The sequence below is a fragment of the Phaenicophaeus curvirostris genome, chromosome 17, assembly GCF_032191515.1.
Source record: "Phaenicophaeus curvirostris isolate KB17595 chromosome 17, BPBGC_Pcur_1.0, whole genome shotgun sequence".
Classification (NCBI taxonomy): domain Eukaryota; kingdom Metazoa; phylum Chordata; class Aves; order Cuculiformes; family Cuculidae; genus Phaenicophaeus; species Phaenicophaeus curvirostris.
This window is the reverse complement of record NC_091408.1, coordinates 14274487-14297676: the sequence shown is the minus strand read 5'-3', so window position 1 is coordinate 14297676 and position 23190 is coordinate 14274487. Positions and strand designations below refer to the sequence as shown.

The following is a 23190-nucleotide window of genomic DNA, read 5'->3' as shown; positions in this document are numbered from 1 at the left end:
TGGACTCGATGATCCGGTGGGTCTCTTCCAACCTGGTGATTCTATGATTCTGTGATTCTATGACCCGTCCACCTCCCGTGGCCACCGGGCTGGGTGAGAGGAGGCTCCCAAGGGTGTCTGTGCAGGAAAACCAGATTGTTGTGATAATTACTGAGCCAGTGGAGGCCAATTAAAATCCTTGGGAGAACGTAAATTACTTTAACCTGAATCAATGCAGAGGAGGTGACGTGCGGGTCCCTGTGCAGCGGGGTGCTGGCCGTGATGGGGCTTTAACAGCCCCCAACACCGTGTCCGAAGGGCATTGGCGAGGGAGAAGGCGTCAGGGCCACGAAAAGGACTTGGGGGGTGTTGCCAGAAGCGTTTTAAAACGAATCGGAGACTTCCCAAGGAGCCAACGAGGGGACCGAAGCGCAGGAGGAATTTAATCAGAGCCCTGTGACCGGATGAAGGAGCCGTGAGCGGCTACAGAGCAGCCCTGGGGGCAGCAGGAGCCCCGGGGGCTGAGGGGGGGGGGGGTCGCGGCTCCCCCCGTGCCTCAGTTTCCCCGGCCCCGCGCAGCCACAGGCGGCCCCGCAGCGACCCCCGGCGGCCGCGGGAGCGCTGGAAACCCGCGTTCTGCTGAAAAACCCTGCGCCAGGACCAATATTCCTGTGTTTTATTCCTTTTCCCCAGCAGTCAGCACCCGCCCCCGCGCTCGGAACCGGATGATCTTGAAGGGCCCTTCCAACCCAAACCATCCTGAGAGTCTGTGATTCTGAGATTCTGTGACTGATTCTACAATTAAAGCTTCACGCCATGAGCCATCGTCGATCGGCAGCTTGGCCAAACGCAGCTGGGTCTTCATCCCAGGGATCCGATGGGTTGAGTGTCCCGCAGCAGCTGTCCCCGTCCCTGTCCCCATCGCCACCGGCCGAGGGTCGGGAGATGCTGTTTGCAGGTTTTTTTGGATTTGAGGCCAGAGTTTACAGCATCACCCCCAGTGAGGTGCCACAGAAACAGGACAAGGGGCAGTGGCCTCAGGCTTCAGCAGGGGAAGTTCAGGCTGGACATCAGGAAAAAAATATTTCATGGAAAAGGTCATTGGGCACTGGCAGAGGCTGCCCAGGGAGGGGGTTGAGTCCCCTTCCCTGGAGGGGTTTAAGGGACGGGTGGACGAGGTGCTGAGGGACATGGTTTAGTGATTGATGGGAATGGTTGGACCTGATGATCCAATGGGTCTTTTCCAGCCTAGTGATTCTGTGAAATAATCCAGCCCAATTGGCCACAAACGGGGCTTTTGCGAGCACCGTCCTACCCGCAAGACACGCTTTGGGCATCTCGGCAAGATGGACCAAATTCTGCATCCATCATGACCTGGGCTCCAGCACGACTGTTGCCGTGACAGGAGAGCCCGAGCGCGGCCGCAGAACTGGGGGCACAGCACCAGGACAGGATCCGCGGGTGTTGGGTTTGGCTCCTGTGCTCATGCCACCTAGTAAGAGGTGTGAGGGGACAAACCCTGCTTACCCCCCCAGAAGGTCACAGGGCTGTCCTAGACAACCGCAACCATTTCCAGATCACAACAGTACCCACGCCACACAGGGTGCAACAAGCCCTCCGGTCCAAGAGGGACCAGTGACACCCCCTACTCTGTTTTCTCCTTGCTAGAGGCGCCAGCACTGGCACCTTTGGTTTCCCCAAGAATACCTGGGTCCTGCTTGGAAGCAGGTAGACATCTACGAATTGGTAGTCAGCCAAAACCAGCCCTGGGCTTCGGGCTTCTTTTCCACTAAAGACTGACCCAGCCCACCCTCAGTTAACCTCCAGCCCCCGATCCCCTAAGACGTCATTTCAGGAATCTGCAATACTTTAATCAAAACCTACAAGGACCATTGTTACTTTCATGATTGCACATGGCTTCCTCCAGTTCCAAAGCACAACTACCTTCGTTAACGCTCACGGACGAGGTCAAGCTCCTGCCTGCTCCCTTTCCACGTGCAGGCAGCACGGCCAGAGCGATGCGACGGCCTCGCAGCAACGACAGCGCGGGACCGAAGAGCTGGCCCTGGGCAGCCAAGCACGCAGCAGGGACAACGGTCAGGAGCTGTCAGACGCACCAGAAGGGTTTTTGGCAAGGCTCACCTCACGCAGTCACCTAAAGCAAGGAGAGGCGAAGAAAAAGGGCTGTGGGCTGGAGTCACTGGAGTGTGAGGTCACGGCACAGAATCAGGGCTTTCAAAGTCACCACCGGGCTGTCCAGCGTGTGCCAAGGCTGGAGCAGCCCCGTCAGGCTCCAGTTACCCTGGGAAGAGGCATCACCAAAGCGGCCGCCCCAGGAATTGATTTGCGGTGTGGTCCAGTCACATCAAGTGGCAATAAAACTGTTAAGTGGCTTCAGGACAGCAAGCGCCATTCACTGTGAGATGAAAGGTGGCTTTTAAGAAGACCACTAGATCTCATCAGCGCTACATATACAAACCTCATTTATTTTAAAGGCTCCTAATAAAGTGCCTTTTATCCCTAGCAATAGGTAGTTTTAAATTGCAAAGTAACTTCTCAGATTAGCCATCATCATCTTCATTCCTGCTGGCCCACAGGGAGAGAGGGGCTGTGGCAAGGGCTGCCCCTCGGGGACAGGGGCTCGTGAACACGGTTTCAGGCGGCTGGGTGAGGTCTCTGGTGCAGGAGTGGGTGCAGCAGTACTGTCCCGTGGCTTTGCCGTGGCATGCAGGGGCTCTGCTGAGTTGCCCAGGACAACTTCACCTTCCTGAGGCCTCTGGGGATCCAGAACAGGTCCCCAGCACGGACGTGTCCAGGTGGGAAGCGTGCCAGGGCCAGCGCCTCAGGGTTCGGCATCGTCCTGGCTCAGCGTGTCGGTGTCATGTAGGAGCGGCGTTGTCTCGGAGGCGGGGGGCGGTTTGCTCTGCGTGGCAGGGTGGCACAGGCTCTTCTCAGCAGTGGTTTTCTGAAGAGGAAAGGACAGTGGTTATAGCCGCGCACTCCATGGTGGCACTGCGGCCAGGCCTTACAGTGCACAGGCGTCACCACATCCCCGCCTGGAACACAAGTGCCCCAATCTCTTGGACTTTAATCTGGCCAAGAATCCTTTTTTGAAGGCTTCTTAAACTGAAGATTTTAGCATCTCCTCCCCTAACAAAATTATTTCCCTTCCCGCCCATAAACACTTGCCCAAAGCCTGAAGAGCTGTGACACCAAGTAAAGGATTTATGGGACAAAGTCAGCATGCTGCACAGCATCAGAGAAGAAAAGGAGACAGACAGGACCTTCTCAGGGACACAATGGCATGAAGACCCCAGACCGCAGCTGCAGTAGACATAGACAGCATCCATCTCTATTATAATAGCAAGTGCGACCTCTGGAGAAGGTGAAAGAAGGAAGGTGGTGCCTTGTGGCACCAAGAGGAAGGCTCCTGCTCCACCTAAAGGCTTACAACTACTGAACAGATTCACCGCCTTCAAAGCTGAAGAGAAGGCATGTTTCAACCAAAGCATGTGGTCTCCCTGACCGTAACTCACGCAAGACTTCCAGGAGGAAGCAGCAAACAACAGTAACAGGTCAGTCCCTGCTGCTGGGAACAGGGACACCCATCTGCCCACCTGGCCTGTTGTCTAGAGACATCCGCGGCTTGTTGGTGACATGGATCTGGGGTGTTGTGGAGGCACTGCGAGGCTTATCCAACTTTTTGACTATTACATGCTGTGTGGGCACCAATGATACCACTAGGGCCACCTGGAAGTATCAGAAGTGACTACAGCGCTCAAGCTGGGTGAGACAATCAGGGCAAAAAAGATGATTGACGTTCAAGGATCACCTCCTCCAAGCTCAAGAGTGGTCCATCCCAAGCCAGGAAAAAAAGCCAACAGGCCTGCGTAGATAAGAAAGGAGCTCATGACCAAATTCAAATAGAAAAAGGAAGCATACAGAAAGTGGAAGAATATATAACCTGGCAGAAATACAGAGGCACTGGCCCACCATGCAAGGATGAAGTCAGGAAAGCCAAAGCCTAACTGGAACTGAACCTGCCCAGGGAAGTTGGAGACAAGAAGAAAGATGTCTGTAAGTACATAGGTGGCTAAAGGGAGATTAGGGAACATGCGAGCCTGGTGCTGAACAAGACAAGGGACCCCAGAGACCAGCAGAAAGTCTGGAGAAACAAAGATGCACCCTTGGTGGAAAAGGATGAGGTCAGAGAAGACCTAAGCAAATTAGACATGCATAAATCCATGGACCCAGGCAGGATGCACCCACAAGTGCTGAGGGTGTGGCTGATGCCATCGCCACACCACTCCCCATAACTGGACACCAAAAGTGAGAGAAGTGCTCAAAGACTGTAGGAAAGCAAGCACCACACCTATCTTGAAGCCCAAGGAGGAGGACCCAGGGAACTACAGGCCAGTCGGCCTCCCTTCAGTCCCTCAGAATGTGATTGAGTCAGTCCTAGATAATTTTAGGAACCATTTCCAGACACGTAGACAAGAAAATCACCAGAAGTAGTCAGCATGGCCTTACCAGTGGGCAATAACTGATAAACTTCTATGATTAAACAACTGCCTTGGTGGGTGAGGGGAGAGCAGTGGGTATTGTCCACCTGGACTTCAGTAAGGCTTTCAACTCTGTCTCCCCTAAGATCCTCTTAGAGATACTGCGAGGCATGGGCTGGATGAGCAGACAGTGAGGTGGATTGAAAAACTGGCTGAACAACCAGGGCCACGGAAGATGGGAAGTGGTTCAAAGTGCAGTTGGAGGCCAGTAACCAGCTGTGCGTACCAGGGGTCAGTACTGATTTCAATCCCATTTAACATCTTTATTAATGATCTGCAAGTTTGCTGATGACACAGAGAGGGGCTGATAACAGCAGAAGGTCACGCTGTCCTCCAGAGGGACCTCAACAGGCTAGAGAAATCAGGTGGTGGGAATCTCATGAAGTTCAACAGCATCTTACGCACAGGAAAGAAAAGCCCCACACATCAGTACTCGTGGGCAGAAAAGGATCTGAGTGTCTTGGTGGACACCAAGGTGAACATGAGTGAGCTGTGTCTGTGCAGCGAAGGCACTTAACTGCACCCGGGGCTGCTCTGGGAGTGCTGCCAGCAGGCTGAGGGAGGTGACCCTTCCCCTCTGCTCATCACTGATGGAGCCACACCTGGAGTACCACATCCAGGTCTGGGCTTTCCAGGACAAGAGAGATGAAGCTACTGAATGGAGGCCAGCAAAGTGTCACTAAAATGATTACGGGACTGGAGGATCTCTTGCAAGACCAAGAGAACCTAGAGAAGAGAAGGCTCGGGGGAATCTTAACAATGTGTACAAGTACCTGAAAGGAGGGTGTAAATACAGAGCCAGGCTCTTCCCAGCGGTGTCCATAGACAGGACAAGAGCCAGTAGGCACAAACTTAAACACATGAGGTTCCATCTGAACATTAGGAAACACTTTTTTTTTTAATGTAAAAACTGGAACAGATTGCCCAGAGAGCCTGGGGAATCTCCATCTTTCCCCATCTGGACACGGTCCTGGTCAACAGGCTTTATGTGACCCTGCTTGAGCAGGGAGGATGGACTGGATGACCTCCAGAGGTCCCTTCCAACCTGAACGATTCAGTGATTTTGAGTTCCTGTAATACAAACCCAGGATATTTTATACATCAGAAATTCCCTTTTGAAAGATTTTCCATCAAGGCTCCCTGCACGGAGGAGAGGAGTGACACCCACCAGTTGACCACCTCTGCTACCCTCCATGAGTTTTTACCTATTTAAAAAACTTACCTCTGGATCTCAAACACTTGGAGTGGTGGGAAAGGCGATAAATGCGTTTCCTCACACCAACCCTACTTTTCACCCTGATCACTGCAGATATTAAGGCTGCAGATCAGGTACACAAGGAGACACAGTCACAGTACATGCTTGCAGCCTAGGTAGGTCTATTAAGACATCTAAATTGCCCTAAATAAAGCCATAAGACAACATCATTATATCAAAGCTCACCAAGAGGGCATGTCTGGTAGGTGTGGACAGTAAACATTTCCATTTGATTGGCTTTAAGAAAGGTTTAATCAAATCAGGATGAGAGAAAAGTGTGTTACCTTGACTGGGTACCCACCTACAGTCTGGCTTCCCGCAACACCATCCCCTTAATCGGAGGCAGCTTTTTGGCAGAGGTAGCCTGCTTGGCTTTATTACTGTCTGAGTTCTTTTTATTGCTACTCCAAAATAAAGAGCATTTCTCCTAGAAGACAATCAGGCTAGTTTACGGTGCGCTTGGACATGAATTCCACAAGGATTCCAATTTTAGGAGATCTTTAAATCACTGTTTAACTATAATCTAGGTATTAATGAAGATTTCAAAATTTAGGTTAAACTAAGTCCTATTTAAGATTTTGGTCAGTGTCAAGCCAGTTTTAAAATGGTCTGTTTGCCTTTTAAACATATCAGCACGCAGGCGTTAGGTTGTTAGCAGAAGAGAGCTACGATGCTGCACCTAGGCACGATTTTTTGCCTGCACAGACTAACACGTTATTTTAGAACCACAGGACCAACAGATGCATTTCAAACTGGCTCCACTGTGAGCTAGACTAGGATTTAAGTGTTTCACAGTACCTCATCTGGATCAGGTTTAGAGCACCCTGCTCACTCCAGAAGCCAGAGGCACACGAGATGCTCCAGGAAAGAGCTGCGATCAGTGAGACCTTCGCACCAGACTTGTGAAGATTTGGATAACGACCCCCCTGACAGTGCCCAGGACTTCAAGAGGGAGCATTGCAAACGATTAAGCAATCATTACTGGATCAGCAACACTTCAATCAAATGAGGAACACACCTTGGCTGCAAATTGCTGCCTTCCAGTTTATGAGCTCTTATCTATTCATTAGGCAGACTTTCATGTGTTGTTGTACAGCTTCCTTAGAGATTTACAAGTGATTAAAAAGCCTCGATGACCTTTCCAGGTAGTCAGGCACTTCCTCCAGTTCATTTTTAGTTCTAGCACTTCAAGACACTTGGCTGAGCAGCTGGCTTACATTGGGGTTTGGGATATTTTACAAGCAGGTATTCAGTTGACTTGAGTGAATTTAAAAATCCAGCTTTTCTCCCTGACCCTTTCTGGCACAGTTAAGGCTCTCTGATAACAAGAATTAAGAATTCCACAAAGCAGGGTGAAGAACAGCTGCCCAGCAAATACAGATGTTGTTCAGACATACCAGCGCTATGCAGCAGAGTGAAGTCTGTTTGCCAGCAACCAGCATTTGCTGAAGCGGAGAGGTTCAGTACACAAAGCCTGAAGATCTTGGGAGCACAGGGAGAGTTTAACACCAAGACCTCAGCCCTAGCATGTCTCCCACCCCACAGGGAAGTTCATGGAGGAACAACGGGATTTGGAATCATGTGTTTAAGTCAATTACGCAGTTGTAGGCTTGGTTAAAATCCAATTACGTGCTACTCTGAGAACGCTGGCGCTATCTGAAGTGGTTTGCATTAGTGTTTCAGTAAGGGCAGTTACAGGAGGTTGAGCAAACGCAGACCCTTAGCACGTGCTCTCACCTTAGCCCACTCTCATTGTAAGCATCACTCTTTTATCCCCACAAGCAGCCTCTTCTCTTCTGCAGCTTCAGAACCAGCTCAAGGCGCTTGACTGTAGTGCAAAACTAAATAAGCCTGCTTTGATATAGGTTAGGGAGCTAGATCTCTACTTCAAGGGCTAAGCTTTTAGAGAGCTTAGTGTTATCAGATTAAAGCCAGAGGCACAGATCTCCATCAAGTGCTTTAGCTGTTTCGTATTCTGTCCTTACAGCGCAGATCAGGCTTGTGTGCCAGCCAGGCACCTGCACTGCCCACTCCAGCGGGTGCCAACTGCTGCCCTGCTGCCAGCTCCCTGCAGGCTTCCAAGGTCTTCGCTTCTCAGTAAGCCCAGATCCACAAGGACCCTGAGGGTTTAACTTCCAGAGCTATTTGGAGTAGTTTGCAGGGAAACAAGTGAGTTTCAGGGAAACTGAGAGTCCAATATGGGTTGAGAAGCAGCCATGGTGTCTGTGCCCCTTCTGCAAGAGCACAGCAACCACATTTCATTTGTGAACCAGCTGCGCTCAGGTAGCTTCATCCCCTCAAGAAAGCTCTGTTCAGATTAGGAAACTGTTGGGATCTTGCAGAGGTTGATCTGTGCAATGGTGCAGAGCTGCTGCTTTCTATGGATAATGAGCTAGGCTTGCTCGTCTGTTTGCTGGATGAGCTGAGGAACACCTCCTCCTACAGGAACCCACTTCAATCACTGTAGGGCACCAAGGTGGCCAAAAATGCTTTTAGATTATCTTTTTCCAGCCCGATTTCTAGACAGCGAGGAAGTCGCACTGCCACACGCTGGCATCTAGCATCATTAGGACATGGTTTGTGGCATTAGCCAATGTTTCCTCAGGAGTGTTAGATTATCAGCCCAATCTACATCATGATTAAGTTTGATTTGACTAAGAGAATTTCCCATTAGACACCTGCAAGTTCTTACCTGACTCCTTACCCTGAGTACAGCTGCTGAGATAATCAGCGGGACACTCAGCCCGAGAAAGACATATTGTAGATACTCCAGCAGCGCCGGGATCAGCACCAGGTTGGTGTAAAATTGCTTTAAGACTGGGCCCTCAATGGATCCACTCTGCTCAAGAAAGCAAATTTGTCAGTGGCATCTCTCCCATCGGGGGCTGGGACAGACTAGCTGCACAACTCCTCTCCTCCCACCTCCCAGTACAAATTAGGGAATTTATGGAAGATTGTCAGGCTATGGAGCTTCTACTAAATAGAAGGAGTCAGCTGGACGTGCACACATCTGGGCATTCTGGCCCACATTAGCATGGGGGTGCTGGCAGCTCTGTTCTGGGCCTTATTTAACCCCACATCTAGGACAAAGCCAGAGGTTTACCAAGTATAGTGCACGGTTTGTTCAGCTCAGAGGGATTAAAACACAACAAAGTATTGCAAAGCCTTTTGCTCGTGCTTAATTGGCCTGTCTGGCTTAAAGCTTCATTTGAAGCGGAGTTCCCCCAGCACTGGGCGATGGGGAAACAGTTTCCCCCCCTCCCCAGGCTCTGCAGAATCAGGTCAAGGAAGGCATCTCACCTCTGCAAACCACAGCAGCGGCAAGACCACTGGCTCAATTCTCCCTGTTTGCCTAGGGAGAAGAAGAAAAATAGAAACTTAGATTTCTGGTTGATTGAGCCACAACCAGTGTGACAATTTTCCTAAAAGGACAGGTCTGACATAGTGATAGTGGCCAGAAAGCCAGTGTAAGGAGAGGGGAATTCCTGTTGCTTCAGGGGGCCATTCCCTCCTTGAGCAACCAGGTCCCCCTTGGGTCTTTCGTGCAAGAGGAGAGCTTACACTTCCATGTGTGCTTAGCTGCCCGACAGCAGCAGTACGGGCCACCCTATATCTGGGCTCCAGGTATATGAATTCAGTGACTGGAATGCTAAGCTCCACGGTGTCTCAGTCACCTGCACAGGCTGGTGCAGCCAAGTTCACAGCACCAGGGCCAAAGCATCAAGTGCCTGCTCCCCCGCTTGTGAGTATCTAACATCTGGCACCACATAACTTGGTTACAGAGCCTTTCTGTTTGCTTTCTGGAAGCGTCTTTTTGGACAGAGGCTTTGACTCTCAAGCCTATAGGCAGCGTGTGTTGGATGTGACGCCTTCCAAGTAGCAGCACAGTGCAGGCGAAGGGCTCCTGTGCCTCACCAGGAAGAGCCGTCCATCCATCAGCTGGTCAGGTGCAGGAACGCTGCAGGAGCCAAGCAAACAGGCAGCCACACACTGCACTGCTAAAGGATGGCAGTTTGAGGTCGCTGGAATAGCTTGCATTTCACCATGTGAGCCAGCTGGCTTCTAAAACTGTGACAACTGCTAATGTTAAAGCTACTTCACCTTTGGGGAGAGGAGATTCTGCAGTGACCCCAGCGTCAGCAGCTCTCGTTGGGTGAGAAAGGGAGATAACCATTTCTAAAAAGATGACTACTTACATTATACCAGACACGCGCTTTATGTAGAGATTCAGCTGGAGTTTGATGGAGCAATTCATGGGAATGCCCGTCATCTGCATAAGAAGAGACCAACCAGTTAATCAGTACAGCCAGCATTTGTTTGGAGAGCTTAGCAGAAGAGCAGCCCTTTGCTTTCCATCACAGCTACTGAGGGTGTCACCATCCAGAGATCCGCTGCAGTCACCACACACAAGACCAGAAGCATGACCAGGGTTTCCACCAAAACACAAACACCAGTCAACCAGGCACAGGTCCCCATGCTCTGGGGCTGACTGCACACGGAGGGACAGCACTGTTTGCAGTCTCTCCCCTTCACCTGAACGCTCACCAGCCAGTGAGACTGTAGCACATGGCAGCATCCAGAAGGGAGCACCTCCCTCGGGGTGGTCTGAAGGCTCAAGGCTCACCTGGCAACTGCAGAAGGCAGCAGAGAGCATAAACCAGGGAGGTGCTGTGTGACCCAGGGTTTGTGAGACTGAACCTAAGTTCAAATTGCTAAGTAGCTTATGCAACCTGTACCTGACACCCTAAGGAAGGATGTTTTAACAGCAACTTTTGTGGTTTTGAAGCTTAACAAGCCTTTTCTATTGTTCGTCCCACCAGCAGCAGGATGGAAACACATGAATGCAAAAGATCCATTGACAGAGCAAAGGACAAAACATCTCCTAACCAGGAGCCAACAGCCACTGTCCAGCAATACCCTACAAGTATGAAAACACCACACTTCAAAATTTGCCTTGTTGACACCCATTAAGGCATTGGTTTCTCATGACGCTGCAGTTTTGCAACGCGTTTTAAAGGACCAAGAGTTTTTGTTGGATTGTTCCTGTTTGTACTTTGCAGGCTGCAGCTAGATAAGAATATAGTTAATTGTACCAGTATCGGTAGATGTTTGATACTGTAATAAACTTAATTAGATTTCCATTACCATGATAAGAAAAGCAGAGAACCCTAGATAAGAACACCTCAAGAAGGGGATTGGTTTCTTGCTTGAGGAGGCACCACTGAATGTCTGGAAGATGTGACCACAGGCAACACAGCCCATGGGTGGAAGACCACAAAGTCCCCTCCCCATCAGCAGCTGGGACAACGACAGCTCAGGACATCCCAGCTCATGACCACTGGAGTGATGACTTCCCCCTTACGCACGAAGCGTAACACTGACAGCCCAGTGCAGAAGCAGCCAGATAAGCAAGTTGAGAGAGAAGCAGCCAGCCCAAATATTATGGCATTAGCTTAAGCTACAGTGTGGTCTTCAGACTTTGCCAGTCATTACAGCGCATGTTTGCAGATCTGGGGCTTAATTGGGCTGCTGTTAGATACACCTCCTGGTGTTATGGACCTTACTCAGTGGAAAGAACTTGACTGGACTTATTGAAACAATTATGGTTATAATTAGTTCTGCAATTCTTTAGAAGCTAGGCTAATTATTTAATTAGTTTATGGCTTTGACATTTTTATCTCCACATGTCCTTGCCAGTCATTGCACTATGGAACCTGCTCAAATCAGTGCCACGAGAGCAGAGTGAGGCCACCACGCAGCCGGCGGCAGGCTCCCCACCCAGCCTGGGCTGGACCCCCAGGGCAAGGAGAAGACCCGGCCAGGCTCACTCACCGGGTGCACATCAAGGAAGAGCGCGTGCTGCTCCTTGCTGGGGTTCAGGCCTTCGACAGCATTCACCAGGACTGGGTCAGCATTGTAGAAGTGAGGATGGGAAATGAACATCGGTGCATCTGGATGAGAAGACAATTTAAGCTTAAACCCATCTGAGACTGAGGGCCTTAAGTCATCACAGAGCTTGTTCTGAACAGGATTTTATACTCCTCCTTTCAACCAGAAAGCTCCTTCCCTCCCTGCAGCTTATTCCATTGCTCTGGGAGGGTTAAGCCCCAGTGTCTGAGCCCTCTTCTTCTGCCACACACCACACAACAGCTGACTGTACCCAGACATGGGTTAAGGCACCAAGTCTGAATTCTCGCTCCTGCATGACGTGGACTCAGCGTCCAAAGTTAACATTTAATTTGGCAGCTACACAGCCTGCCTCTTCCTACCCTTGCTCCCCTGCCTGCTCCCTCCCCAGCCCAGGGAATGGAATGCTCTCACCATACCCCTGGGCATTCCCACGAATGCCAGCCTGTCACAGGGACTTGGGGCACAGGGATTTTCCCTCCTTTCCTCTTTGCCAAGACATCTGCAGGAGTTCAAGTGAGAATGCCACACACACAGCCCTCAGCGGTACTTTTCGCACTCTGGCAGAGAGCAGAGACAACTTTCCAGACAGCCAAGCTCATGTCACAGCCCCAGTTTAATACTGGTGCAGCAGGGAGAGTTCAGGGAGGAAATTACTTACTTAGCCTACAGCTACTGACGTTCTGGATGCCAGACTGCATGCAGGGGCAGAAGCCTTCGTTAGGTGGATAGTCTGTGCCATTGGCAAAGAGAGTTTTCGGTGCCACAAAGCGATAGGTAGGCACACCCTCAAACTTCCCAGACTTCTCATACACCAGTGTCATGGATCTGGAAGTGTTTCAGTGGAGAAGGATCAGAATTAGCCAACAGTGTCCCAGCCCAGAATCAGGCTCTTATCTTTGCTGGATAAGATGCAGTTGCAATGTAACTTAGACTTTGAGATCGAGACAAACACCGAAAGCAGTGCTTCAGATGGAGAATGAGTATTTAAGCCATTTGCTTTCCATGTTTTAAGCACAGATAAAGGGTTGGTCAGGACTAGTTATGGAAAGAAACCACAGGCTTATATATCTGTTTGCAGCATCCAGATGAGATTTGTTTAAAGACATGTAGTAATCCCCAGGGCTTCTCTCCAAGAGATAATACCCTTTTTTGTGCAAGCCTTGGCTCTGAGGTGCTGCCACAGGGGATGGGCTGCAGCTAAACCTCTTTTGTAACCCAACTCCAGTACATAGGTCCCCAGGGGAATGGAAAATTTCACTACATTCTGCAGCAAGATTTTTTATTTTTCTTGATACAACAGGCTAGTGATGTTATACTGCATTATTGCTATCAGTTGGCCAGGACAGACAAAAGCTTTCAGGATGGAAGTTTGCTCCTTTCATGCTCAAGCAAGGCTCGCAGGGATGCAGAGCCTGGGTACGCCAAGGGGATGCTTATTCCTACAGCTGCCTTCACACCAGGACCAAGGATGGGGGACTCGAGGTACGTTCAGCATTAACATCCCAGTCTCTGGGCTGTACTCACCTCCCAGCAAGGAGGCAGCACATCAGCAGGATGAAGCCTTGCCTACCTTGCAGGGACATCCAGGCGGGTGCATCTCAGCATCAACTGCACTTCATGTGCAAACAGTAGAGATGAGGCCAGCATGCTCTGCAGCAAGGCAGATTTGCTCTTAGACCATCAACTGATTTTTGCAACTCCTTCCTAGCCAGCTGGGCTAGCAGAGCAGCTGAGGCAGATGTGGGGAACAGAGACAACACTGCCCGGTGAAGAAGCAGAGCCACTTCCCCCACAGCACTGTCTAAGTTCCCGTATAACAAGAAACCAAGTGTGGTTTCTTCCAACTTCACTTTATGCCTTGCCTGGAAACATGCTCTGTTCCCTAGAAGACTTCAGTACTTCAACTTTGATTAGCAGTAAAATTCCCTGCAAGTCCTTGTCTCAGGCCATTTTTGCTGATGTCCCTTTGTGTAGAGGAATTCCTGCACTAATACTTGGCTCAGCTGACTCTGCTTGTTCACTGAAGAGGTTATTGTTCTCCATTCAGTATGAGCACTTGCTTGTTTTGCAGCACTATCACAAAGTCTGCATTAACTTTATCTTCCCAAAGCTGGGGACAGGGTTTGTGCCTCCTGGCCTCCCCTCCTTCCATCCTCAGAGAGCTTCCACACAGGCAGGCTCTGCAGGGCACTTTAACCCCTATGTGATTGCCTAAGGTCACAGTGTCTTCTCCAGGACAGACACACACAGCAGTGCATCAAGTGGGCAGCAAAAGAATCACGGTACCCTGGAAACAGGGGCACAAGCTCCCTCCCCCAACATAATTTCTGCAAGCATTTAGTCAGCTAAAATGGTTCCACTACCAGTTATAGCCAAGTTCCTTTAAAACAACTCTTACTTCTCCCTCTCATCTCCCACATCTTATCTAGACTGATTATTTTCTACTGATTCAACATGGACAAGTTAAACTTCTCCAGTGATCTCAAAGATATGAGAGCCACAGGACACTGCAAATGAGATAACATACACTGCAGCAGAACGTTAACTACAAAAGCGAGTCCCAAGCCGTCTGCATCACTGCACAGGTACTCTGTGCACAGGAGGAGTGTCACATCCCCTGCCATCCACACAGGGACAAGCTGGCAGCTGTGGCCTCACCTGCAGGCATCAGGGCTGTAGAATTCCAGTGATGTTGGGGACATGAACGGTGGCCACATCTCCCCTGCAGTCCCGTTAATCATATTGCACTCATTGCTCCGCCAGTAGTTCACCTGCAGGACAGATCACAGATTCATAGAATCAAAGAATGACCAGGTTAGAAAAGACCCACCAGATCGAGTCCAACCATTCCTATCAAATACTAAACCATGCCCCTCAGCAGCTCATCCACCTGTCCCTTAAACACCTCCAGGGAAGGTGTCTCAACCCCCTCCCTGGGCAGCCTCTGCCAGTGCCCAATGACCCATTCCTTGAAAAATTTTTTCCTAATGTTCAGCCTGAACCTCCCCTGGCAGAGCTTGAGGCCATGGAGATGGAGAGAAGAGCTTAGAACAACAAGATTGCCACAGCTTCCACAGGAGCTTGGGAGAGCAACACTGAAGAGCTTCCAAGATCTTCCCCAAAGGATTGCCTGACTAATGAAAAAATAGGATAAGATCCCCCTGTCTCAAGCGCTCCCGCAGTGGTTGATCTAGAGGTCAGGAGTGGAATTCCACATGGAAGAATAAGCACGCCTTTAACAAGGGCATTTAAATAACACTTTAAACACAGGCTTCAGGGGCCTGAGACTCCAACCATGAGGAACAACCAGCTCCACCAGAATTTCAAGGGAGTCCGAGTGACACTGATGATGAGCTAAACTTAATGCTTCATGAGAAGCCTCTCACCATTTGGCTGACATGTGGTGATTTGTTAGAACAGAAGCTGCAGCAGCTGAAGTCTCTTTGAAACCTGCCTTCAAACCTACAACCTGGAGATACATTACCACTTAGAGCTTTCAGTTTATCTTGCATTAGATCAGGTATTGCCCCCATATTAGAGGTTTGCTGCCCAACACTTACCTTCTTCAGCCCGTTCCATGAATCCACCATGTGAACTCTACTGATGTTCTTCTTGCCTGTGTGTACTGTGAACAGTCCTGAATTGGAGTTGTTAAGCTGCAGAAAGAAGAAATACACTTTTAATTCATTAAATGTGGCAAGACTGAAACTAGTTCAAGACTGTACATGCTTAGTCAGCTCTATCTATGGGTGCTTCACGCAAGAACCTAGAACTGCTAATTTCAGTTGCTAGCAGCAGTTTCCAACATAGATGTTTCTGCTTGAGGGGAGAATTAAGGCAGCCTTATACAAGTACCTACAAACAGCTGCTCCAAGCAGTTTGTGAGGGGGATAGCCCAGGCATGCAATTCCAACACCAAGATTGCTGTGATTTTAGCATTCCCAAACAGTTTACTTACCTCCACAAATAAGCCAAATTTCCCCTTGAAAGGGATCAGCCCAGGAACGAGTGCATTTATTGTGTCTATAAGAGGGTCTTCATACCCCCACATGATCTCCCTCACTGTCCGGTTCATGAATGCCTCCTGTTTCAGGCCAGCCAGGGCTCCACTCAGTAATAACTTCACAAATTCTGGCAGGTCTTCCATCATTACAGCTGCTCCCTGGGAAAGAAAAACCTTTGAAATGAGAGCCTAATCTTCACTAAAGCAGCAGCAATGGATCTTTGGTGCTCAGCAAGGTCCCTCTGCCACACTGCTCTACAGCCACTTTGCCAGCCCCCTGCACACTCTGCTTTTGGGAAGGTTGTTACCCAACACGGCAACCAACACCCAGAAAGTGGAAAACGGTGTTTTATAACCTTAACTCATCTCACAGCTTGATTAGCCTTAAAGCTCTACAAGAAAGCAAGTTTTGAGTCAGCACTGGGCATCATGGCTCTCCCTGCAAGCTCAGAAGCTGGTACTCATTCACAGAGCAAGTTCTTACCATCATCAAAATGTTTGGCACAACGATGTACTCGTCTTCACTGCCATTGGACAAGTCCGGCCGGAAGAAGAGTTTCCGGTACTCCAGGTAGGAGACGGTGTCATTGTCATTGAATGTGATATTTGTTTTATACCTGAACTCTCTGCAAAGAGATGGAGGACATCATGGGAACCTTCCCCCACACAGAGTCCCTACAACCCCTGTGGAGAAAATATGAGCTGAACAGGCCTGGCTTGCTTCTGAATAGCAGAAGAAGGAGAGAGAACCCCGGCAAGAAGCTTTGTGACCGCCAAGGAACACCCGGTGACAACCTCGCACCCCAGCCAGGGTTAGGGTCTAGCAGGAGTAGATGGTAGCCTGGGAGCGTGGCATCCCTGACATACACGATTCACCAGCAACTTCCAGACACCAAGTACTTCTTCCCAGCTGACGAGAAGTCTGAGACAAAAGCATAAATTCCCCCTATTGCTTTCCCTCAGCCACTGAAAAGCCCAACCCTACCAGGGAGACGCCCAGACAAGATGTACACCAACCCACACACCGAAACACTCTGCAAAACACGAGGGCCAAACAAGATGTCATGGGCCCCACCAACCAGCCCACACTTATTTGCTCCAGATCTCCCTGATGGCTCCAGGATTCAGGGCAGATCACCCCCCATGCAGCATCACAGCCCTCTTGCTCCTCAGGGCTTCAGGCCACCGCCACATCCTTCATGCTGCTCCCCTCCACTCCACGCCACAGGGGCAGCTCAGTCCTGTGGAGGCTGCAATGCTCCATGGTAGCGTGAGATTGTCCTCAACATCACAAGCCTGTGACAGCTCCCAGGGGAGCTGAAGCTCAACCCACCAGCAAAAAAGAATTCCTTTCTTGAGAAGCCTCTGTTTTGTGGCCCACATTAGGGAAGGGTACTAATCTTGCTCAGCAGGAACATAAGAGCACTAATAAGATTTGCCCCTTTGTTTATTCTTATTTACAGTAAGTGAAGCCTTTGGTGCAAGCCAAGCGACTGATGCAATCGCAACATACAGAACCTTATGGTGTGACCCAGCAAGCCCAGAGGAAACAAGGGCATATACATACTGCCAGGTTTTCCCCAACACTACTCAAACAGCTTTGGATTAAACCAGTAATCTTCCCACATGAGCTTGCTTAGGCTTGCTGACCTGACTCTGTGTTCAGAACCGCCCGCTATTTATGGGTAAGTTCACATGCTTAAGTCAACATGAACCATCACTTCGCATTTCAGGTCCAGAGAAGCATCTGGGGCTTCAATCACCATCCTCAACTATGGCAAAGAGAAGCAGCCCTGCTGTATGCAGGCCTGAGTAAGTTTTAGTGCTCCACACTGGTTATCATAACCAGAGCACTCAAATTGAGCAGATTCTGGGTCTCAGGTTAGATAAGACGTCTTAGGCCAATCCATGAAGTTCAATATTGAGGTGACCCCAGCTCTGGAGCTGGACTCCTAAATGCACAGTGAAGATGAAACAAGCCCACCTTGAAGATGAGGGTTGTCCAGCACCACACCAACACCCCTCATGCCCAACAGCTGCCAGCATGAGACTGAGCTCCACAGCTCAGTGAAGAACAGACCAGCCTTAGCACCCCAGCAGCCAGAGGTCCTACTCATGGGTTTAGGAAGATCAGAGCAATTAAAGCACATTTGGGTCGCTTTAAAACACTCTGCCACTGAACTCAGGCCAAGTATGCTAATGCCATGCCCTCCTGCCAGAGGAGTCAGCCAGGAGCCTGGTGGCCACGCTCACACCCAGCTGGACCACAAGTGGTATCTGACCTGTAAACGTAGGGTCCACGCTGTTTCACTGCCGGCTTTTCTCCCTTGAGGACATCCTTGGGGTTCAGCACTTCAAAGAAGTACACCGACATGTAGAAAGGAACAGGAATGTCTTTCCACATGCTGAAGGAGATGCTGCTAGGATCAATTCTGACATTCTGCAAGTAAACAAAATAAAAAAAAAAAATAGAATAAGGAGGCACAGCTCTCTGGTTCAGTGCCTGCAGCTGAGCACATCCACCCTCGGCTCCACATCAGGCCCAGCTGAAGGTGGCAGCTCCAGCAGGGGCTCTCCAGAGGATCCAGGAGCATTATGCAAACTGAAACTGAGCCAGATGTAAGCCAGGAAACAGTTATGTATGCAGAAGCATCAAGCTCATGCCAGAGGATATCTGTAGGCTTATTTATTCAGGCTTAACTTTCCAGATCTTACCCACAGGATTTCAGAGCTGTTTTGATGTGCTGGAGACTCTCTCTGCACCAGACAAGCCAGCATTGCATTCACAGCTCTGCATGTTTGACTCACCAGCACAAACCGCCCTGTCCCAAAGGGCTCCAGCTTTGGCAGCTCCACGCAGGCAGGAGTGGGCAGGGAGAGGTGGCACATCCACCCTCCTAACTACGTGGGCACTGGCAGGGAGGACCCACCAGGCTGCCAAAAAGCAGATGGAGAACTGGGATGGCGGGGCAGCTGTGCCCCTCCAGCACCATGCAGGATGCCTTTGCCTCCTCTCAGCTGCCATCCAGCAGTGACTCATAGCTGGCGATAAGGCAGGTCAAAGGCAACACATAATCGACATTTCCACATCACTGTCCCGTTTGCTGGGAAATGCCTGCAGGAATCCAAACACGACTTAAGCCCTCACCAGCTCCCGAGACCAGCAACTGGCACTTGGGCACATCTGTCTATACTCCCTCCTTCCTCCCGGGGGCTGCCTTACGGACAAGAGCCTGTTCCTTCTTGAGCATTTATTTTGGGTGTGTTTCACCATGATCTTTGCTTTCTTCTGCAAGCACAAGCCTTTGCTGTGATTAAGTAACCCAGTCAGCTTATGGAAGTGGGTTTGATGCACTAATTGGTGAAGGCATGTAGACATTATCCAACGGCAGCTCAGCAGACACACAAGAGCTCTTCTGCTCTGGAGCAGCTCAATTTGACCACAAACACGTATTTGCGACCACATGGGGCTGATAGCAAAGCTGCCAGAGGCTTCCTACAATGCCCCATCTTTCTTCAACTATTTCATCACACGGCTGTGCCACTTGCAAGCAGCAGTGCTTTTCAACCCCCTCACTCAAGTCCAAGTCCCTCCAAGCCTATCCCTGAAAAGGTATCTCCACAGTGCAGCATAACCCACTCAGCAAACTCTTCCCACCCACCTGCTGCCGGCCAAGAGACTCCATCCTGCCAGCCTCGAGGACTTCATGGCAAAGCAGCAGTTAGAAGACAAGATTTCATTTAGCCGGCTTTACAGTCCCTACCCTAGAGCATCCAATAGAGTCTGAATAGCAACATCTGCTTCCCTTAACTTGCTTATCTAGTCCTGTGCTCCCTGGATCCCTTATTGCATATGCATTTGTTTATACAACGCGTACACACTCGGATGGAGCTGCTTCCCAGCTCCCTTTCTCAGTCCTCTCCCGTCTGGGCACAGCACCTCAAGGTCCTCCACAGATGCTGCTAAGCAAGATCTGCTTAACAGGGTCGCCTGAGAATTAAGCTATTTGTGGGTCAAAACGGGTCAAACAATCATATGTCTGAAATAAAACTTGAATATTTTTCACTTAGATGGGTTACAGAGTGTCACAGAGAGGTTTGTCCCCTTCCACAGTGCTGATCTCCGTTCTCAAGGAACTGAAAGGAACTGGCTTCTGCTCATCTCCTCCAGACAGGATAAGAGGAGCAACAATTCCATCAGCAGTGCTCAGATCCTGCTTCTCCTGGACGGAGGCTTCAGCCACCCTGCTCAGTACAACCAAGAGCTGAGGTGTCATCTTCAGACTAAGAGGAGCAGTCACACTGCACACAACCATAACCTCAGCGCCAGACCTCCTCCTCCACATCCTCTCACCACCACCCCCATCACCCCGCTGAAGCAGCGGACTGCCCTGTCTGGTCCCAGCTTTCAGGTAGGACAGAACAGGCGTTCCCAGGTGGAGAAGAAATGTTGAGAGACAGATGAGTTGATGCAGTCTCGCTGCGTTATAGCTCCTATCTCAGGCAGGTCCGTGGCACTTCAGAAGAACATCCCCAGATTTTACAGGTCCCATGCCACAGGCAGGCCAGCTGCCAGGACAGATAGAGTTTCTGCAAATAGGGCAGGAACTGGGCTCCAAGTTCCCCATTTCTACTGTGCATTTCCCTAGTGACTTCACTCAAAGATATCCCCAAAGCTGGGGAAGAAAAAAAACAAACTGTACTTAAGTGATTTTCTACACCAACTTGACTTTCCATGCAGATCTTGGGAAGCCAGGACTGCCAAGCCAGCCTTCACTCGCCCACCACCAGCCCAGATCCTCTTACCTACCACTCTGAAGACAAGTCCAGGAGTTTCAGTAAGGCCCTGGATATTTCTTACCACCCAAGACATCAGCACTCAGTTACGTTTCTCCATTTCACACTAAGCCTCCTAAGACCCAGGTGGGTCATGCTGAAGAAGTGGAGACCAAGGCCTTGAGGTGAAGGGAGACCTGAGGAGAAACAAGGGCTGGTCTTTTCCTCATCTTTTGTTCTCACTGCAAGTTACCAGGAATTAGCTATTCAAGTAGAAAGAATCAGGACTGGCTAAAAAGAAGGCGGCAAAAAGGGTTTTGCACAGAAAGCATCACTCCTGTTCTGTTGGGGCATTCAGTTTTTTATTTTCAGGTCTCGACATCTATGAAGCAGGACAAAGATTGACTTCTACTGCTTCAGCCACAAGACTTGTCTGGCTTTGCCCAGCCAGCAACACATCCCGAGGATGCGTTTAAGTAGAAGATCATATGTGCGGATTTTGCATCGCATGTAACACCCATTGGTGAGGGGGGTGTTCACCTCATTCAAGAAAAGCACATCTCCAGCTACTGACCTGGGTAGGTGCAAGCTTGGAGAAACGTTCGGGCAGAGGGCACATCTCTTTTCAGCAGGGAGAAAAAACTTTGGCCAAATGTGGGAATGAGCCAGTTGGTTCATTACAGAAGGAAAACCGGCATCCTGACAGCGAGGACAGGAGCACTGGGCTCCTGAGCTGTTCAGCAGTTACTGAACAGACCAACAAATCCATCTACACCTTAACCACGGAAAGGAAGTGCCCATTTGGCCTCAGGACCTCTCTAAAGGATAAGAGGTCTTCAGAGAGGCAGCTCTTCAGGCTTCCCAGTTAAGAAGAAGAGAATTTGGAGGCTGCTCCATGCACAAGGCTCTACAACTACCTGAAAGGAGGTTGTGGAGAAGAGGGTGCTGGCATCTACTCGCAAGTGACAAGGGACAGGACTGTGTTCAGTTCTGGGCCCCTCACCACGAGAAGGATGTTGAGGCTCTGGAGCGAGTCCAGAGAAGAGCAACGAAGCTGGGGAAGGGGCTGGAGAACAAGTGGTATGAGGAGCGGCTGAGAGAGCTGGGGGTGTTTAGCCTGGAGAAGAGGAGGCTGAGGGGAGACCTCATTGCTCTCTACAACTGCCTGAAAGGAGGTTGTGGAGAAGAGGGTGCTGGGCTCTTCTCCCAAGGGACAGGACGAGAGGGAATGGCCTCAAGCTCCACCAGGGGAGGTTCAGAGTGGACATTAGGAAAAAGATTTTCACGGAAAGGGTCACTGGGCACTGGCAGAGGCTGCCCAGGGAGGGGGTTGAGTCACCTTCCCTGGAGGGGTTTAAGGGCCGGGTGGATGAGGTGCTGAGGGACATGGTTTAGTGTTTGATAGGAATGGTTAGACTCGATGACCCGGTGGGTCTCTTCCAACTCAGTGATTCTATGATTCCTTCAGAGCACTCCTGCATCCCGCCTGCTCCATTTCCAGTCTGGAAAGCATCTCAGAGGACGCGAAACTGGCAATGGGCACATGTCCTCACAAAACGCACCGGCCTGCGCCCCGGCCCCAGCTCCGCACCAGCACCTGCGCCAGGTGTGGGACGTGCACGAGCCCCACACCGAGCCCCGCACCGGCTCCAGGATGCGCACCAGCCCCACACCGAGCCCCATGCACACGCTACACCGGCTCCGGGATGCACACCGGCCCCACACCAGCCCCGAGATGCGCACCAGCCCCACACCGAGCCCCAAACGCACCCCAGACCGGCTCCGGGATGCACGCCAGCCCCACACCGGGCCCAAGCAGCACACCAGCCCCGCACCGAGCCCCACGCACACCCCACACCGGGCCCACGATGCGCCCCAGCCCCACACCGGCCCCGGGATGCGCCCCCCGGCCCCGCTGACCTTGACCACCTGGTCCTTGACGACGCTGGGCCCCACGAGCAGCAGGCAGCCCCCCAGCAGGGCGCAGGCCGCCCCCGCCAGCCCCAGCCCCATCGCCGCCCTCCGCCGCGCCGCTGCCATCGCGCAGCCCGGCGGGGACAGCGGCCCCGGGCGCCTTTATGGCCCCGCGGCGCAGGGGGCGGGGTCACGGGGGAGGGGGCGGGGCCTGGATTGGCCACACCCACTCCCGGCCCCTGCGCCGGGGGCGGGGGGTGAGACGGGGACACGGGACCCCGGAGGGGACGGACCGAACGGGGGGGTGCAGAGTCCTGGGCTCTGAGCAGCCTCGGGCGGCGGGAGCTGAGCCTGGAGGGGCTCTGAGGTCCCTTCCAACCCAAACCATTCGATGATTCTGCGTGCAAGGCGTGCAGGAGGTGCAGGAGGTGGCATGGGAGGGAACTAAATGGGCTTTGAGATCCCTTTCAACCCAAACCGTTCTAGGATTCAATGTGCAGGAGGTGCGGGAGGTGGCAACGGATGGAACTGGGTGAGCTTTGAGGTCCCTTCCAACACAAACCAGGAGGTGTGGGAGGTGGCATGGTGTGAAACTGGATGGGCTGTGAGGTTCCTTCCAACCCAAACCATTCAATGATTGTGTGTGCAGGGTGTGCAGGAGATGCAGGGGGTGTAGTAGGTGGCGTGGGATGGAACTAAATGGGCTTTGAGGTGCCTTCCAACCCAAACCATTCTAGGATTCGATGTGCAGGAGGTGCAGGAGGTGCAGAAGGTGTGGGAGGTGTCTCTGC

At 51.1% G+C, this 23190-nt stretch overlaps 1 protein-coding gene across 3 annotated transcripts; it reads right to left on the bottom strand.

Annotated features, from left to right (window-relative positions):
* Positions 1-1762: 1762 nt before the first annotated feature.
* On the bottom strand, positions 1763-22552 carry SCARB1 (scavenger receptor class B member 1). 3 transcript variants are annotated; one of them, XM_069871354.1, is made up of 12 exons: positions 22406-22552; positions 17992-18149; positions 16194-16335; positions 15665-15868; positions 15267-15362; positions 14365-14477; positions 12365-12531; positions 11629-11747; positions 9993-10066; positions 9097-9148; positions 8489-8635; positions 1763-2944 (listed from the first exon to the last, which is right to left on the bottom strand). In XM_069871354.1, the coding sequence occupies exons 1-12, from the start codon at positions 22523-22525 to the stop codon at positions 2822-2824; spliced, it is 1515 nt and encodes a 504-aa protein (XP_069727455.1). In that variant the 5' UTR covers positions 22526-22552; the 3' UTR covers positions 1763-2821. The 3 variants fall into 3 exon arrangements, with proteins under 3 accessions (XP_069727455.1, XP_069727456.1, XP_069727454.1); XM_069871355.1 differs by lacking the exon at positions 1763-2944 and adding an exon at positions 3179-5612; XM_069871353.1 differs by lacking the exon at positions 1763-2944 and adding an exon at positions 5953-6223.
* Between the last annotated feature and the right edge of the window lie 638 nt (positions 22553-23190).

Coding starts and splice junctions, on each gene's coding strand:
- SCARB1 (XM_069871353.1), bottom strand. CDS start 22,525: ATGGCAGCGGCGCGGCGGAGGGCGGCGATGGGGCTGGGGCTGGCGGGG. Junction 15,363..15,664: donor AATTTGGCTTATTTGTGGAG/GTAAGTAAACTG, acceptor TTCTTTCTGCAG/CTTAACAACTCCAATTCAGG. Junction 12,532..14,364: donor TACAGCCCTGATGCCTGCAG/GTGAGGCCACAG, acceptor AAACACTTCCAG/ATCCATGACACTGGTGTATG.